Genomic DNA, 19,954 nt, shown 5'->3' with positions numbered 1-19,954 from the left:
GAGGGGAGGCAGGGATGGATGGATGATGGATGCATGCATGGATGGATGAGTGAGTGAGTGGATTGATGGACACGATGGGTGGGTGGGTGGGTGGGTGGGTGGGTGGAAGAATGGATGAGAGGATGGATGGATGTGTGGATGGGTGGATGCATACATGACAGAATTCTAAATCAATAAACATTGCATACATACTGACATGAATGCACAAATGAATAATTGAATGCATGATAAAGCAATGATATAAGCAGTCAAAGTTACACAGTATTGTATATGATGGAGGTATGGGAGGTATGCAATAGACTGAAACTGGTCACAACCTTACTCAATCTAGGTATTCTACATGTATCACTACAATTCTTGAACAGTTTGAATGTCACATGTGAATATCTTGAGTAAAAGAATTGTGTAAACAACACAGTACTCAACACTAGGCTTTACGGGATTGTTGTTGACTTCACATCTAAAGTTTTCACTGTCTATGTACTATGACATGACATGACAAAACACAACACAACACAATAACACAACACAGCACAACACAACACAACACAACACAACACAACACAACACAACACAACACAACTTACCTTTCTGATTTCAATGTAGGTGATGGTGCCTGTGTGACAACATCCATGGGTTGTGCCATTTCACATAACACAACTGGAATGCTATGAAGGATATCGGATACTGCTTTCAACAGTTTATCTTTGGACGGATACAAAGTCAATACACCTAAAAAAAGAAAATTTTGTCCGTTACATAGGTGAGCAAAAGTAAAGTAGAATATGCAAAACAGACTGTTTGAAAAACAATCCTGAACTGTACAATACAATACAATACTGTAAAGTAATTATACAAACTCAATGAAGGTCTCTGTAACCAGGAGCAGACTGAAAATTTGCAGAATGTTTTAGTAGTCTGAGAGATAATATTGGAGTTTTACAGTGCCACATTTATTTACAAAGTGTTCATCAAAAAATACAAGTACTTGATGAACAATAACTTACTCTTTGCTGTGAATATCAGTTTGGTTTTATAGAGGCCATCTCTGTTAGCTTCTTTACCAGCTTGCATAGTTTGACCAACAAAGGTACTAATATTAGCCCTTGCTAGGGCCACCAAATGAGCCAATAACATCTGATCTACCAGTCTTACAAAATTACCAAGTTTCCTGTCAACAGACAAAATTGTGAAATTCAGGTATATGGTGTGATGATGGTGTAAAAATTGATATGAATGATATAAATATCAGATACAGCATGTTGCAAGTTAGTGTTCACTGGCTCTGTTTGAAGAAACCTCATATGCTACACTTTAATGCAGAAAGAATACATGAATAGTGTCTTGTGACATTTCGTCTACATGAAATGAACTAAATGTGTCACCATACAGACATCATATGTAAACACCAAAACATTGGTGCCCATGTGTCTGCATCTAGTTACAGTACGTTTACATAGGTTATTTCATTTAGACAAAATGTAGCAAGAAATTGCACTCTTGTAAACTTAAGTGTAATATACAGTTTCTTACTGGTTTCTGCATGGTTGTATCAAACAGAGCCAGTGAACACTAACATTAAACTGGCTGTAATGGATTGAAAAAAAAGTAGCAACATATAAATCACTTACCCTGCTTCTTCTTTGGCTAGTTTTAGATTCTCCTCTCTCTGCTCTTTCTTCATTCTCTGTACATACAGGGATTCCTTAGATCTAAACACAGGCAGAGGTATAATAATATATCAAGTTACTTTCAAAAATTCTTAGTCACTGTCATCGCTTACAGTCCTGTAATATGGAAACCTTTTTCTTATTACCCCACCTTCAGTTAAGATTAATATAACTTTCTTCCAGTATCCCTTACGATAGAATCATTTCCCTCGACTTGGAAAATTAAAAGGCTATTTTTCTCCCTGAAAGTGTACATTGCACAATCTTTTTGTCTAAAAATAAATCTAAATCTTTTGATAGTTATCTCCACAAACCAATCAAAGAAGAGCAAATAATCTCATAGACACTTATTTGGAAATTTTGTCTTTAGAATTTGAGAAATTATCACAAGTGTTACTTCTGCTACAACTTTATTGTTGAAAAAAATCCTATTTTAACTAAGTCTGATATCTGTTGAAGAAAAGTAAAAGGAATAACACATTCTGAAATCTGTATGGGATGGATATTTATATTTTGAATAGTTTTAAAGCAAACTTCACAATTTGAATTTCCTTCTTTATTTATTTGAAAATAACAGGGACTGAATTAACTGAAACTCTTTACAAATACATGTACTACAATTCCACTTACTGTACAGCTTTCTGATGCCTGGCTTGGTTTTCACAGAATTTCAACTTATCAAAAGTCTGTTCACAAATCATATCCACCACAAGTTTACAATAACTATACATGAAAGGAAGAAAAGATATTTCAATTTTGAATTTTCAAACACAAACCAGCTTATATTTGAAATTGGATCAAAGGAACACATTTGTCTTAATACACCCCTTTACAAAACAGCTGACATGACATTCATCTGCTTCAATTACACGAACAAAATTGCAGTAAATATTTATTTATTTCTCAAATATTGTTCATAATAGGTCATCTATTGATAAAACAGACCTATGTATATTATGTAATTTTGTAGACCCAGTGATATAATATGTGCATGGTAGAAGTCAACCTGTGTTGACCCTGATGTATCAACCAACAGAAATCTTCAATCATAGCTCATTTGCTACAATTTTCCATTCCATGAAGAAAACGTCTTACTGAGAGCAATTAAACAATGGCTTAAACTCAGACCAAATATGGCTCTGCGCAATCCCCAACACACTGATATGCTAAAACTACATGAATATGTTTGCAACACCGTTGCATATCAAACTGTTCTGTGAGCCTAAAAGTGACAATTTTGATGTTGTCAGTTAATCAAACCAACCAATGGTTGTTTTCTATGTAAGTTAGAGGTCGATAACAGAGATCTTCTCACCCCTATAGAACTCTAACCTATACTTTGAATTGATGACTTGGTAGTTTCAAAATGATACTCACTTGAAGAATTTTTCCAGGAGAGCTTCTGCTGCTTTCTTCTTATTAAGTACATTTTGTTCAAATTGTGCTAATGTGTAACATTGCCTGTAAAAATAACAGATCAATAAATTAATAGATTTTGGTCAAATTGTGCTAATGTCTAACACTGCCGAGGATAACAAATAAATGTATTAGTACATCTGTACAAATTGTTCCAAAGTGTAACATCGTAATGTAAATAACACATTAATGAGAATGAAGTATTTGATCACACAAATTTACAGAGTTTACATATAGATTAATATGATACATGCTCTATAGGAGTACTTACGTGAGTTCTAAGGGTAGAAATTGTATTGTACCAAGTTCTTGTAACAACTTTGAGATTTGTAAGAGGGCTGCACCAAAGCTTGGTACGTTAGGTATTAATGCATTATCTAAGTCATTTCGAATTCTACAATAATCACCAAATTTCATATTAGCCTTCCATCTGTAATACAAAACATAGTATAAATGTATGTCAGGGATGCTAAATGTACGTTTCTATGGTTAGTTTTTACACACTGAAATTATCACAGATTTCATAGCTTTCTGTATTGTATTTTACAAACTTAAAGAACTCTGGACCGACCCACTCTACAAGATGATAACAACTGCAATGGATAAAGCTAGGAACGACCATAACATCAACATGGCAATATATTAACCCTCTAATATCTCCATAATTTTGCATGCGTTCCAGATCACATATTACTATCTTTGTCAAATTGTCTACTTAATTTCAGTTGAATTGAGCTAACAGTGACATAATGATAGAAATGAAAGACTGTTGGATATATGGAGGAACAGACATCACTTTATCAATTCTGTATTAACAGAGTTAAAAACTGCAAAGCCGGCAATCTGTCCGTCCCTGACATCAGAGACATGACTAGTTGATGGTTGGAGACCAAAGAGTATAAAGCAAGTCATCAAATTTCAAAGACTAATATAATTTTTAATGTCAATGAACTATATCTGACCTGAGGAAAGCCTTTTGGACAAGGAAATACTTGAAGAATGGTAACTTGGTAATTGCACTCCATAAAACACACTCTCTGTGCCATTCATGTAATGTCATTGTCTCTGCTGGCTTCTTCTTGTATACATGTAGTACTCCAAAACATGACATAACCCAGTGTTCATTAGGGTTGGCCTGTGAAAGGTCAAAGGTAACAGATTGAAAGGTCAAAGTTCACATATTTAAAGGGTCAAAGTTCACAAATTGAAATGTGAAAGATAACATATGATCTAAAATAACTTTCTTGACACTGCTAAATACTGTAAAAGTACATACATATATCATACTTTTTATCTGACTCTATTCTGTTCACTATAACTCCTATGAAATGAATCATGTTCCTGTTTTTATGTCTGTCATCAGATCAGTCACAATAAATAAAAATGACTATAAAAAGAAGATCTCTATTAAACTTATATTATGATGTTTCTTGGAAAACAGGGAAACCTTGCAAAATACAAGTCATTGAGAATGACATAGTCCCCGCTATAATTGGGTTTTAAGGAATTATCACTACTGTGATCACGCAACAACATTTGTGAACCTAAAACAAACAGACTTAGATATGTTGTGTGTGCTTGTTGGACATGGAATATGCCTCCAACAATAAAGGATTGGTTGGGTATGGGGGATCATATCACGATGAAATGGAGTCTGAGTTATGGCTTTAGACATGGAAAATTCGCAAACAAAATGGCTGCCAGGCAGCCATATTGGATCGTATCATGACGAAAATGGATATTCACATGTATGTCATAGAACACTGTCCTAATACCAACTTTAAATGAGATCTGTTCAAGCATGTCTGAGTTACGGCTTTGGACATGAAAATTCGCAAACAAAATGGCTGCCAGGCAGCCAAATTGGATCGTATCACAACGAAAATGGATATGCACATGTATGTCATAGAACACTGTCCTAATACCAACTTTGAATGAGATCTGTTTAAGCATGTCTGAGTTATGGCTTTGGACATGGAAAATTCACAAACAAAATGGCTGCCAGGCAGCCATATTGGATCATATCACGACGAAAATGGATATACACATGTATGTCATAGAACACTGTCCAAATACCAACTTTGAATGAGATCTGTTCAAGCATGTCTGAGTTATGGCTTTGGACATGAAAATTCACAAACAAAATGGCTACCAGGCAGCCATATTAGATCGTATCACAATAAAAATGGATATGCACATGTATGTCATAGAACACTGTCCTAATACCAACTTTGAATGAGATCTGTTCAAGCATGTCTGAGTTATGGCTTTGGACATGAAAATTCACAAACAAAATGGCTGCTAGTCGGCCATATTGGATCGTATCATGACAACAATGAATATGCACATGTATGTCATAGAACACTGTCCTAATACCAACTTTGAATGAGATCTGTTAAAGCATGTCTGAGTTATGGCTCCAGACAGGGAAAATTCGCAAACAAAATGGTTGCTAGGCGGCCATATTGGATCGTATCATAAAACAAATTGACGTGCATATGTATGCCATAGTATGTTGCCCCTGTACCAAGTTTGAAAAAAATCGGTCCAGGCATCTCCAAGAAACAGCTGCGGACGGACGCACGGACGCATGGACGCACGGACGGACGGACAGACAGAACCCAATCCATAAGTCCCCGTTCTGGACTTCGTCCGCGGGGACTAAAAATCTAGTCACTAACAATTCAAATTCTGGACATGGTTTAGTTGCCAAATAAATGAATCCCTTATTTAACCCTGGTGTACCAATGTAAAGTTTTGATTTAATACATATTCCAATATTGAAGGGACACCTACGCCATAATAAATACAATTACAACTATTTAAACATAAAACAATCATTATTATATTAATCTTCGTTGTGTTGTGTTGTGCAGTAGATCTGAGTAGACCAGTGTTAATTTCTCACCTTGTGTTTGGGTACAGTTATCAAGTCATATGGTCTGAAATGCCGGGAAGGTGCCTTGTTTAAGTAGACAAACTTAACTTGACCAAGGTGCCTTCCTTTACCAAACAATTCCACCACTTCTTTACCAGTCATTGGGGGCTGTTCATGCTTCTGTTAACAAATCATGAAAGCATGACATGATTGACAAAGACTTAAAAGTAATATACACAGATATTGAGTAGATAATACACATCTGTCATCTGAAATTGAGCTGAGATAATGTGACTATTTACTCCATGTCAAATTGCAGCTCTTAAAGACAGTATCGTTTAAATATATTTTGAATGCATGATTACACAGCTACAAGTACTAGATAGATTGTGGAAAATTATCACAAAGTTAAAGGTACCATATAGAATGACCACAAAGCTATGGATGCCTCATAGGTGGTTGTTGTAAATCACAACGCCAAGGGCACCTGTTGAAATGTGTTAAATGATCAAAAAGCTAGGGATGTGTCATAGATAGTTGTTATATGATCACCAAGATAAGGGTGCCTGTTGAAATGTGTTAAGCAAGGGATGCCTAATATATAGTTGTTATATGATCACCAAGATAAGGGTGCCTCACCTCTTCAGCATCTTCACTGACAGTCAAGTCATCTTTAAATAGTGCTGGATCTACAGGCCATGTTTGGCGTTCTTCTCCAGTCTCACCTTGTTTTGCTGCTGTTGATTCTGCAACAGGCTGTCAATGACAAATAAATAACATTCATTTATAAAACTGATTCTATAACAAGACAACATAAGAAATTATATTACAGCTTGCAAGTTTTAGATCAATTCCTGTCAAAAGAGGAGGTATAGCCGAAAACCATCAGAACACGGAATTTGTAATGGACTGGATCGGACTGGACTGGACTGTAAAGCACTGCTTGTGGCAAATATGATAAGATAAATCATATCATTATCATTATATGGAAACATACTATTAGTATTATTTACTTTGTTCATTATAAAGATCCTTGTAATATATGTATACACCTGACTTGAGAAGGGCAGGAATATATAAAACTATCATACCAAGTACAAATTATGTCTCCTTCAACCTAACAATGCATGACTGGTTACCTAATATTGAATTATCATAATAAAGCATGTTGACGTCTTCAGTTTTTTTTGTATAAGAACTACCCTGGTATACTTACTGGTATGAACAGTTTTGTTATAACTTCAAATACAATGTATTTCATATGCAAAAGGTAATGATGGTGACATATACTCAGAGGGTCAATGCACTACAAGCAAGTAAATATGGAAGAGTTCCGCTCATAATTGGAAAATAATAATAAGTTACTTACTGGTTCAGGTAGGTCAGTCTGCATGGCTTGTGCTATCAAACCATAACCTTCACTCCATACAGCTTCTCCTGTAGGGATAATATGGCATCAAGTCAAAACAGGTAGCAAAATGTCAACAACTCAAAATAATTATCAAAAATACTTGAAAAAAGTCATGTATACACTTACGTGTATGGTGTAGGTTAAGGAAGATTTCATCTTGATTTTACATGTAAGTTTTGTGGTGATGGAAAGAGTGGTGAAATAGTCCCTTGAACAAACTGAACTAAACTGAAAGATTATTACATAATCCACTGTAATCCAATAGTTAGCTTTGATGATACGTCTTAGTACCAGCTCCATTTATACACATCTGTAAAACTTTATATGGGGTCAATATGTACATTTCAGTCAGGAGAGTCTTATGATAATCAGAATGACTTACTTTTGGCAGTTTCTGCTACCACAGCAGGAAGAGACTTGGCAAGATCTCCGAAACACAATGGTTTGGGTCTGACTTTGTCTACATCATCCTGTGTGAAATCAAAATTATATGTTATAATAGAAAAGGACGAGAAGTCAACTATATCACATCTAATCATCATCAGATCAGAAAAAACATTTGTAAATATGGAGTCACTTTGGTACATGGTATGGAATTATGGCAGCAACAAAGCTACAAGACATTCTGTATCAGTATCTATAGATATGTTGAGTGACCAGATAACTGGTATATGATTGACAGAGAGAAAAGGCACCTAGGCACCTTTTCGTGCTGGATGGCTACTTTGAAGGAATCAAGAGATCCAGCTTCCATTCTGATTACTAAAACACAAAAATCATCTCTGCAATAATAATGATAGTCTGAAAGGTCTAGCTGTTGGTCTGCTAATATAATCACTTAGCTACTCCACTGAGAGAGTGTGCATTAGATAAACAGAAGAAACGCCTGAATCTTCAGGCTATAATGATGAAGCTTCAATTCCCCGTCCCAATATCTCCATACAACTACAACGTGACAGACTGAGAAGAAAACAAATCTTTGGAATAAATTTGTGCTAAATTTGATAAATACTTACAGGGTGTTCCAACATAAATGGATTATTACCATTAGAAAATCTCAATTGTGTCTGAGTTGATCTCCTTGGAGATGAAACTACAAGCTGAGGTGGGAGTGGTGTTCGATAATTTCGACTATTTCCCCCAGATTTCTGTATTCTTGTCATCTCCTGTAAAGTGATTATTAATGTTAAACAGTTTAGTAGGACAGAAATGTATGTATTACTATGCAGCAGATGTCAATATTGTATCAAGTACATGTAGACTGGTTTTTTTTTCAAACACAAAGTAGACAATTATTACCTGTAATCTGTTGACAAAGACAGAAGTGTACGCTTGAAAATTTCAGTTACAGTATATTTCTATTTTGTGTTTGGGACAAAAGTTCATTCAGCTATAAAAGTTTTTCTTAGATTTCAAGGACACTGAAGTAGTATATGTAGAATTTTACCAAAAATAGGCACTTCTTGGTATACGAAATCAATGTACAATGCTTGAATGTATTAAGTATCTTCTGTCCTGTTTCATTTACTATGACTTGCATGACTTTTACAAAACAGTGACTATTAATGTTTTTGTAAGTTTTTATTGAAATTTAATAGTCAAGGTTTTTATTTTAAAAGAGATACTGACATATTTCCTGAAAAAAAACTTGGAAGTTACTCACCTTAGGAAATATGGTCATCATTCTATCTAGCAATGGAATATCAAATAACTGTTCTTTGTGAGTCTGTGAGTGATGATACAGCCTTTCTAAATAATGTGTTACCTAATAAAAGAAGAGAAGGATTTCTAAGATTTACTATACAACAACCAGCATTGTCAGCAAAGTGCCCTCCATTAACAGACAAAAAAAATGCTGATGTCATCAATATGAGTACCATACAAATGGGTTTTCTTGTGAGTAATGGACTGGGGAAAGACCAAATTTTAGTGAGTGAAAAGAAGTTGCTGGGTATCAGTGGCACATCAAATTGGTTTAGAGGGAATACTGTCAGTATTATTAGGGGGAATAAATCCTATTCACAGTCACTATCTGAAGTAAGAACATTTTTTCTATAATCAATGTGCCTATACCTCAAACATCAAACCTTGCATGTAACAAAAAAAAAAAGAATTAGAATATTTTATAGCAAATTTCATTACAAAACTACTGCTAATAATCAATACTGTTCAAATAAATATTCAAATCAAATAAGTTTGCTTAGTAAATAATGATAACTACCAACAGTACTTTCTTCAAATACAGCCAACTATAATCAATTTGCATATTGCATGTATCCATAGTTGTTACTGTTAAAAGTTTCATTTAGCAGCATCTTGGTATCAAACATACCGCAGTACATATTATTCTAGGCTGCCATAGTTTAACTCAGTTGGTTTTATGTGTCGTAACTGGCATACAGATATAACAATGTGTTGTAGCTTGCATACAGGTATAACACAGGTGTATTATTATTATAGGTTTTCATTACACTTGGACTTACCTGTTGATTTGGCTGTATGTGATCTACATATGGTGCCACTACATTTAGCACTTCATATAAATACATCCAGTATGGATGGCTACAAAAAACACAAAATATCATAATTAAGTAATTGTTAATGGCTTACGTCAGTTCTATCACACTGTAGAACTAGAACTAAAATATGAAATGTAAGTTTTATATGTGATGTAACAAGCTGTATGTATATTGTAATAGTATAGTATTTTGATAAGATTTATTAAGGGGGGGGGGTGTCACTACGATCAGGTACAACTTGCATTGTAAAGAACCCTGGTAATATGACTGTGGAACTAGGGTACATTTTACCTTCTTAAAAAAAAACTGGTTAGGAACCCAGGTAAAGTGACTGGTAAACTCAGGTAGATTATACATACATACCACTCTTAACAAAAACAACACATTGTAAAAATCATCATTGCTTACCTGTCTTGTTGCAGTGATGTAATAAACACAGCCACTAGTTCTATAGTCAGCTGTCTGGTGTCTTCATCTCGTACAAGTTTCTTGTTTTTTATACTTTCATCAATTCTTGCGATGACATCAGAAGCCCAAAGTGCCACTTGCTGTGTTATGTTAACAGACTTAGTAGACATGGCAGTACTACTTCTTGAAACGAGACTACGAGTGTCTGGTAGTAGAGGTAGTTTACTCGCACTTGGAAGAATACCTTCTTCCTGGGTTACTGACATCTTGGATTTATATCAGGTGCTATTTCTTACTGTGGACCATGGTATATGTCTGAATTAAGGCAAAGAATAGTGAAACTACCAGTATAAATAAAAAAAAATTACTAATCATATGTTCCAATCTGCATCACTCTACAATTACGAAATTTGGTTGAAATGACATGAGACTGCTATATGAGTAAGAATAAAGAAGATATCAAATAGGTGCCCACACTTCAAATAAAATACTTGAAATAGTGTGACTGATATTTCAGGGTAAATCCGTTCAGCTACTTAAATAATTTACTAGTATTTGGTAATGGATGTTTTCTCAGCTGCTGTTTTGATGGATGAATGAGACAAGCATGCCATCTAATGATCTATACATTTTGATAAGCTACTTTGTGGTTTGTAGAATTATGCTGATGAATTGTGGTAATGGCAAATATTGGCTGCTGTACCACCAAGCATGAAGGTACTAGACTAAGACCTGCTCACCCCATGGATGTAGTATAGTCGTACAGTACTAAATGAAATTTTAATAATATGAAATTATGGGTTTTAGCTTTCATGGAGGACATGTAGTTATGACACTTGCCTTGTATATAAATAAACAAATACGACTTTGAAAGACTTGACACTTGTACATCCCAGGCATATATTTGATTTTAATGTATGGGGGTGGGGGCAAGGCATGCTCGGAATTGAAGTTTAGTACCTGTAAAGTTGATCACATTTAGTGACTTCATGGTCACATACGGAACTAACGGTGGCCAGCTTATCTTCATGTTCTTCATTGTTAGAATCATTCAAATGTTTTTCCACAGGTAATTGAAAAAACCTTACAATGTAAAAGCAAATGCACCATGCCCCCTAGGCCCTCCACAGTGCATGCCATATACATGTGTACAAATGATCACTATAATTTCACAGATGTCATGGACTCGATGTAAACATTCTACGTACAGCGGTAAATGCTCAGAAATGGAGGATAGAAAAACACTACGGTGTGATCATTTATGCAAACATATTTCAATACTGATGACTGTGATTGATATACTCACCTTTTCCCGAATAAGACTCAAGATTTTATGTATGCGTTATTTTTTCTGCACGACAACTACTAAGTTTTGTTGCCAGGTCGCCATTTTGGTTTTTACCCATAATGCAACGGAAGGGCGAGAAGGCTCCCCAAATAAATAGCAATTATCATTTTAGAGTCCCTAACACGGCATAGTTTATACAAACAGCTGATTGAATGAAACAGCTGCAGACGTGAATGGTGATGCCCAGAAGTGTGAGGAACTGTTGTAGATTGTTTGTTAGTAGTAACATGGATCACACCTTACCACCCATCAAATTAAAACCAGAAGTTGAGAACTATCTGAAGGAGGCCTACTGCAATAAACAGGTCAGTCGCAGATTCAGGAAAATACATGTAGCTGTACTCAGTACTGTCAAGTTTGAAGGACGAAGGTCCCAGCTTACAAATGGAGTGAACACTCGTTACTCTGTACTATATGCAAGTATAATCATGGATGTATTAGGAGGATAATACATCATGGTATAATGTACAGTAGTTGAAATTTCCATACATTGTATGTGTTTCTCAATGGTCTGTAAGTATTGTAGTGTTTGGGACGTACACCCTCACTGGCCTATTCTTCTGTTCTGTACATAACAGTCATACTCATGTATTACCAATACCATGTGACATATCTGATCCAATCAAACTATTGACCAATCAGTGCGTAAACCAGCAATACTATTCAGTTCTATATAAAAAGTGTTGTCATGGGAATGACCGAGTGAGTGCTGTAAGTTTGGTTATAGTTTATATTTCTCAGGAAAACCTATGGAAACTCTACATACCCATTTACTGGATCCAAATGAAGTTTGTTGTGACAGATATTGATGGACAAGTTTGGCTCTGCTTCACTTTGCCCAAATTTAGCCATTAATGAACTCTCAAACTCTAACCTATACATAGTACTGCCTAATTCACTTTCTTTAACCCTTCCTTGTTTTCACAGTAAAACTTCTTCATTGTTGTTTTACCAGGTGACAGAAATTTATGGCAAAGACAGGAGTGAAAGTCGATTTGTGAATCTACTATCTCGACTTAGTACTCCTCCCTGCAACACAGTAGTCAGAGTCAATCTACTTTACAAGACAAGGCAAGATGTCCAGAAAGACTTGCAGCACATCTTGAATGAAGTAAGTCAGAAGTAATTTGTGTATCTGTAATCTAGAAAAACATTTCAATACAGTGCAACTGTAGTTACTACATGCTGAATATTGAGTCTGAATGGCTAGATACAATTAGTCAATCCCAGACTGCAGTTCCTAGCCTCTCACCTCTTATTTCAAAGAATCCTTCCTTTAAAGGTGGAAATAAAACATCATTCTTTCAGTGTTTGTTCAATTCTTCATTCATTCATTAATCAATTTGTTAGTTCCTTATTCATTCATTTGTTAGCCCCAGTTATAAATGTTTACTCTTTTTTTTAAGAATATTTTTTTTTTCATTGAAAAGTGGATGACTATTAAAGGTAAACACAAACACTGTAGACCCATGAAGAAAGGTTATTCTATCATTGGGACACTTTACAGATTATTACCTAGGAACATGACCACTTATATTCACAAATGCCATGCTATGGTAGCTTTAGGGGTTTTTCTCTCAAAAAGTATGTCAGCCATTTTTTGTGTGGCACATCTCCCTTCACCTTCCTGTGGGAGTACTGAGTATGTCTATAGGACCTTTAGCTGCTCATGATTTGTTCAAATTTTGCATGTTTATGGGAAGTAACAAATGCAGAATGTTTGATGTCATAGTAATGTGTGAGAATTCTCATTTTTTTTAGCAATACAAAGAAAAACAACGTCCATGTCCAATGGTAGAAACCCATCCAGTATTGGCAGATACCTTGGTTATAGCAAGTTCTGGTATCAATACTGACATTGTACCTAGTAGTAAAGAAGTTATTGTTGATGCAGCATGTGGTAATGCTGTACTGAGAGGAGCTGATGTGTTTGTACCAGGTATAATGGCAGCCAATCCAGGTTAGTTAGAAATCACCTAGCAACCACTAGTATTCACATTGTTGCCATGGCAGCCCAGCCAGGTAAGTTAGAAGTCACCTCACAACTACCAAATCACATTGTGTTTCTATAGCAGCCAAGCCAGGTAAATTAAGAGTCACTTAGCAACTATCACTATTTGCAGTGTTGCCATGGCAGCAACTCCAGGTAAGTTAGAAGTCACTTAGCAACTACCTGTATCTTGCAGTGTTGCCATAGCAGCCAAACCATGTAAATTAGACATTAAAATATGCACATTGTTATTATAGTAACAAATCAAAGCAATGTCCAACCAATACATGCAATGTTTTCATGGTAGCCATACAAGGTAATTATGATTCACGTGGCAACTCTCAATGAATACAGTGTTGTCATGGCAATAATGCAGGTATGTGTTTCCAATTATCCTCTGCAGTTTGGAAATGATAGAGGTAAACTCTGACAGTGTCTGTCTCTTCACCAGGTATGCAAGTAGGAGATGAAGTCTCTGTGTACTCAGATCAGGATGGCAAGTGTCGTAAGGGCATGATCACGTCGTATGAGGGCAGCAGAGTCTTTCTTGGTAATGGCATTGCACAAGTCAGTAGAGCTAATGTATTTGTACAGAATGGCATGGAGAGGTGAGGATTAACGCATGCACAGACATGATTATAGATAAGGAAAAATTAGACATGTGGACACATGTTAACATGGATATACACATAATCCTTACAGAGAGAGAGAGAGAGAGAGAGAGAGAGAGAGAGAGAGAGAGAGAGAGAGAGAGAGAGAGAGAGAGAGAGAGAGAGAGAGAGAGAGAGAGAGAGAGAGAGAGAGAGAGAGAGAGAGAGAGAGAGAGAGAGAGAGAGAGAGAGAGAGAGAGAGAGAGAGAGAGAGAGAGAGAGAGAGAGAGAGAGAGAGAGAGAGAGAGAGAGAGAGAGAGAGAGAGAGAGAGAGAGAGAGAGAGAGAGAGAGAGAGAGAGAGAGATACACAAGCTTGGTCGATGTATATGATTCTCAACATAGAGGGCGCCACACATATAATTCGTATTATCTCTATTTTATAATGAAGTCAGCTGTCTTGTTTCCTCTTTATTTTCATTGAGTTTAGAAAAAGTCCAAGCAATGTCTTTTTTGCAGATCTTTTATTTCACTTTATTTGAAAAGAGACATCATCATCAAAATTAGGGAAGCACTCAGCATGAACAGGAAATAAACATGTAACATACCACTGAGTACAATATCAATCTATACCGTATAATCAATAATACTGTGTGTATCAATATTATAAGTATACTTCACCTATTGAATTACCTTACTTAATATTTTGAAATTTTCTGTTTCCAAGGGTACCGACAGTTCACACAAAACGCATACCTTCTTAAATGTATTTACATTACACCTTTTGTTGCCATGGCAAATAACAGGAAATTTTATGTACCATTAATGATTTTCTGAAGTGTACCTGTATATGTAACATTACATCTTATTCAATAACCTGCACTTCCGACTTGCGTCATCGAAATTTATTTTTAAACTGTTTAAATCAATGACGCAAGTTTTTGTTAAAATTTTTGAAAATAGTCAAACTATTTATAGAATGCTGTCTGTGATAAAATTGTAGGTTCTCCTGTTCTATTTTTTGACAATCAAAACCTAAATTCCTTTCACCGTGTAACGAGGCCAGACTATGGTTGTTTTTGTTGTTGTTTTTTTTCCAGTGGTGTAGGAATCAAACTGACTCAATCACTCTATGATGCACCCTCATTGAATTCCATTTTACCAGAGTCCATCTTTCTTCAAAATCTTCCTTCCATTGTTGTTGGTCATGTGTTAAATCCACAACCAGGGGAAACTGTCCTGGATATGTGTGCAGCACCAGGTATGCTAGTCTCTGGAAGAAATATAAAACAATAAAATTCTCATGATTAGACATTTTCAATAAAAAGTAGTTAGTTTTGTTCAATTTGTTGTACTGGATGTGTGTGTGCAACACTAGATATGCTAGTCACTACTAGAAATCACTTTGATGTTCATGATTATACATTTTCAATAAAAATGATTGATTTTGACCAATTCATTTACTTTCACTCACTGCAGCCATATTTGTACAACTTAAATGCTTGTGATTCATTCCCAGTTCCTGCAGTATTGTTATCTTATCAGTGGATCATAAGAATTACATAGGATTATTCTTTTGTTCTGGATAAACTTTTCTATAACTCTACTAGACTGCTGGTTTCTCACCCAAATTTTGATCTAAATTGGAACTAATAAAAGGGGAACGCCACTCCAGGAAATGACATTTTCATAAACTATGGGTTCTGGATTTCATGATTTTATATCTCCTACAATTACTTGTGATTTCAGAGAAATATCAAGTTGATTGTGTGCATTCATAGGGTATCTTTGCTGTGGAACATTGCATCATGGGAGTCAGCAGAAATACTACACTTATGATTGAACAATGAATATTCATGATTCCTAAGTGCCTATTCCATTTGGTGTAAAGCAGCTCATGAATATTCATATTTCTTGGTGTGGTGTGGTGTTCCCCTTTATTCCAACAGTATTCTGAGTTGTATAGGTTACTTGGTAGGGTGACGTAACTTCTGTTCAAACTGGAGACCAATGCTGTTAGCTCATAGCACGAAATCATACCACATCTCCTTGCTGTAAACATTGTTACATAGTAAATATATTTTTCAGGAGGCAAGACTACACATTTAGCAGGTTTGATGAATGATCAAGGAGTGGTGATAGCAGTCGATAAAGTTGCCTCCAAAGTATCTAAAGTAATCACTAATGCTACTCAGCGTAAATTAAACTGTATCAAAGCTTACAAATATGACAGTACTCAGCTTTATAGCAAAGAAGTGCCAAGATTAAATCAAGGTAAGACATTATTCAATGTTTTAACAAAGATGTCAAATGGTTCAAACAAGACATATTTTTTTTAAGATAAGTACCAAAGGTGAATATTTCTTTGAGAGAGCTAGGGGGTCTAGTTGGGATTGCACTGTTTATCAATGATTCCCCTTACTACTTGACTTTTGTCAATTTTCCAACTTATCAAACTTATTATGCAAATTATATATTGTGGTATGTCAATTACCACCCTCCACTCTCCTCCCCTCTCCCCCCCCTTTTCCCATTTGCAGTCAAAGCTGTACATCCATTAGTCTTTTAATAAGACATTCGATCTGCATCCAGAAGGTTGCCGTGGGTGACAATACCTCTGCTGCATGCCCAGGGGTGCTGTCTTTCTCAACAAGCCCCCAACTGTGCCTTTTGCACCTTGCAACCTGTGGTCACTTTTGAAGCTGCTTGAGGGTCTAGTAGCTAGACTATACATCAATAAACATGGAGATTTATTTATTTCTTCCCAACCTCAGCCCTTCCACCAAATTTGTAGTCCAGACAAAAAATAGAAAACTTGCATTACGATGCAATCAACATTTCTCAAACTGGTCAGTGGTTTTCTTTTTCTTCAGATGAGCTTGAAAAACCTCCTTATGCAGCTGAAAGTTTTGACAAGATATTGTTAGATGGACCATGCAGTGCCCTAGGTCAGAGACCTCAATTTACAAGTAGATTGTCACTTAGGGAGGCCAAATCATACCCGCCTCTCCAGAAGAAATTATTTTCGAATGTAAGTTATCTGTTGCTATTTATTTCACTTTTCACAGAGATATATTGGTACTTTGAAGGATGTTCATACTTTTTTTTTTCATGACCATGTACCAAGTTTAACAGATGAGATCTTGCCTGTCTTGTCAGATTAACTTCACTGTAGTTTTCCTATGTGTGGAAGCCACTGTCTCGCCTTCCAATCACTGTTTATGTTATGTATTTTTTTAGGTCACTATCTTACCTTCCAATCACTATATCTCTTATGTATTGTTTCAGGCTGTTGCATTGTTAAAGACAACTGGTACACTGGTATACAGTACATGTACAATTACCTTAGCAGAAAATGAACAATTAGTTGAATGGGCGCTTGAAACATTTCCTGAATTGAGATTAGACAAACAGGTTGGTAAATTATTTCACAAAAATAGCACCAGGTATCTTGATCATGTATTGATATTTGACTTGTAAACAACTTGCGCGCGTGCGTGCGTGCGTGCGTGCGTGTGTGTGTGTGTGTGTGTGTGTGTGTGTGTGTGTGTGTGTGTGTGTACGTGTGTGTGCATGTGTGTGTGTGTGTGTGTGTGTGTGTGTATGCATGCATGTGTGTGCGTGCGTGCGTGCATGTGTGTGTGTGGATGGATGGATGGATGTGACGATGGACCTGATACAAGATAAATTTTATATTTAGTATTTATGTAGATAAGAATTGGTTGAAGTTGGACCATGTAACAGAAATGATGGAATGTTTTTATCATTTGTTGTCTTCCAGAGCCCTCATCTTGGAGGAGAAGGCATGTCAGGAACAGCACTACATAAAGATGACTTGAAACTGTTACAACGATTTGATCCGGCATCTATCTCTCATCATTATAACTCTGATACTATTGGATTCTTTATAGCCAAATTTGTCAAAGTTGATTTGTAACTTAATATTCAGAGAAATTTTGACAAAGTTCAATGGTGTGTAAATTAATAATAATAAATAACATGAATTTATAACGAGCCTTTCCTCATGAGAGCTCAGGGCACTCATAATTATTACCCCTGGCATGGAACAGTAGTGGCACAATGGCCCTAAAATTTATACTTCCTCAACTCCCTGGGGAGGATACAATCCATTGCAGTCTTTAAAAGTGCATAGGATTAAAGCATTCACATTGCAACCTCTATCCTACCAGGTCCCTAATTATACAGCCGAGTTTGCTGGGGCACAATTGTGGTTCAAATTTTGCTCACGGACTTCAGCCATTCAGAAACAGGACTCGAACAGCGACAGGACTTGAACCTACAACCTGCAGATTCTAAGCCGGCCATGCTAACCATCCGCTCATTGTGACTCCACAAATAAAAATCTATGATACCTTTCTTTTACTCATTTCATCAGGGAACTGTAATTGCCAATAAAAGAATAATTCAATTATGAAAACTGTGTATGAGTTACTCTTTGACATTTCATTTTGAAATGAAGTACATGACAGAACAGCCCATGTAGTATTAATTACCCAGGGGCTAGCAATAATGGAATATCTTGATGAATACATGATGGAACAGCCAATGTAGTATTAATTAGCCAGGGGCTAGCAATAATGGAATGCCTTTATTCACACCTATGAAGCAAGTCAGGGTATAGCTAGAAGCAAACAATATAAGAAAAAAACGTTCATCGTCATTTTGAAAGTTTAAATTATATGATCTGACATAAGGAAGGGAGCGTGTGACGTCAATTGTTCACTTACAATAATATTTTTTAAGACTAAGAATGTTAAGAATTTATGAAAATATCCTTTGAGAACATATCACAAGATATTTCAGTTATCATTTTGTGATTAGATTGACAATAAACAAACCCAATCAATATCCTACCCCCTAGAGGCTTCCGGGAAGGGGTTTATTGATATGTGGAATACAGAGTGTAAGTGTACTTTTGATAGCTAAAGACCGATGGGTGAACTTTGTGGTCGTAAAGTTTTAGTGTAATGTATCACGTGATGAAAGAATAGTCAGCGAAGCACAAAAAAGGCCACATCATACTTTGATGGGACTTTGTTTTATGTTTAGGCTTAAAAAGGTTGTTTTGGTTCCGGTTACCCGACCCAACCTAGTTTTTCACGCCAATCCTAAACCTTTTTTTACGTATTCGAGGAAAATGTAATAAAATTGTGAAGTCTCGCAAGAAATAGTGGATGCGGAAACTGACATCAACTTAAAAAGACAACATAAAACTGTTCTTCTAATCTGTAATGGATGTACATCTGATCAGAAGAAACCAATAACACAGAGACCATATGGAAAACAATGGAAAACATAACTACCTGAACTAGACACTTACATATGAAATATATATAATATATATATAAAAAGTAAAAAATACTCCAAAATTGAGTGTAATCGGAACCACACAATTGTTTTTGTTACGCCTTAGGGCAATGGTTTACTTATCAAATTGAGTGAAAGGTGCCACATGTGATAATTCTTCTGGTCTGTTATGATTCCAATTTCTTTAAATAATGTGTAGAATACTTCTCAAGGACAGGGTAGGTGTATTCCTAGGATGATCACTTTGTATGAAAACAACGCAAATACACGTAAGTTTGCAAAGATCACAGGACCACACGGTAGCTTCATAATGCGACGAGTAGCATCTATTTCAATCATGGATTTTTGCAATACATTCATCAATATATCATGTTGGTAAAAATAGTGGTCACTTTAAA

The 19,954-nt window shown here is 35.8% G+C and overlaps 2 protein-coding genes across 2 annotated transcripts in view; one reads left to right on the top strand and one right to left on the bottom strand.

Annotated features, from left to right (window-relative positions):
- Positions 1 to 11,691, bottom strand: part of LOC144434716 (dynein heavy chain domain-containing protein 1-like) — a 77,024-nt gene extending 65,333 nt beyond the window's left edge. The window contains exons 1-16 of the mRNA XM_078123230.1: positions 11,609 to 11,691; positions 10,303 to 10,617; positions 9,859 to 9,937; positions 9,039 to 9,140; positions 8,392 to 8,541; positions 7,758 to 7,845; positions 7,334 to 7,401; positions 6,604 to 6,720; positions 5,995 to 6,144; positions 4,049 to 4,221; positions 3,358 to 3,516; positions 3,048 to 3,131; positions 2,301 to 2,393; positions 1,632 to 1,712; positions 1,008 to 1,171; positions 588 to 732 (exon numbers count right to left, since the gene is read on the bottom strand). Coding sequence (XP_077979356.1) covers positions 588 to 732; positions 1,008 to 1,171; positions 1,632 to 1,712; positions 2,301 to 2,393; positions 3,048 to 3,131; positions 3,358 to 3,516; positions 4,049 to 4,221; positions 5,995 to 6,144; positions 6,604 to 6,720; positions 7,334 to 7,401; positions 7,758 to 7,845; positions 8,392 to 8,541; positions 9,039 to 9,140; positions 9,859 to 9,937; positions 10,303 to 10,568 — 1,919 coding nt within the window. The 5' untranslated portion in view covers positions 10,569 to 10,617; positions 11,609 to 11,691. The remainder of the gene's footprint in view (positions 1 to 587; positions 733 to 1,007; positions 1,172 to 1,631; positions 1,713 to 2,300; positions 2,394 to 3,047; positions 3,132 to 3,357; positions 3,517 to 4,048; positions 4,222 to 5,994; positions 6,145 to 6,603; positions 6,721 to 7,333; positions 7,402 to 7,757; positions 7,846 to 8,391; positions 8,542 to 9,038; positions 9,141 to 9,858; positions 9,938 to 10,302; positions 10,618 to 11,608) is intronic.
- A 135-nt stretch (positions 11,692 to 11,826) lies between these two features.
- On the top strand, positions 11,827 to 18,165 carry LOC144434264 (tRNA (cytosine(72)-C(5))-methyltransferase NSUN6-like). The gene is made up of 9 exons (XM_078122717.1): positions 11,827 to 11,955; positions 12,606 to 12,761; positions 13,412 to 13,610; positions 14,092 to 14,248; positions 15,329 to 15,489; positions 16,317 to 16,502; positions 17,102 to 17,259; positions 17,517 to 17,642; positions 18,010 to 18,165. Exons 1-9 carry the CDS (start codon positions 11,830 to 11,832, stop codon positions 18,163 to 18,165), a joined length of 1,425 nt encoding a protein of 474 aa, XP_077978843.1. The 5' UTR covers positions 11,827 to 11,829.
- Positions 18,166 to 19,954: the final 1,789 nt, after the last annotated feature.

Source organism: Glandiceps talaboti, chromosome 4 (assembly GCF_964340395.1).
Source record: "Glandiceps talaboti chromosome 4, keGlaTala1.1, whole genome shotgun sequence".
NCBI classification, from domain to species: Eukaryota; Metazoa; Hemichordata; class Enteropneusta; family Spengelidae; genus Glandiceps; species Glandiceps talaboti.
This window is presented reverse-complemented; position numbering and strand designations above follow the sequence as displayed.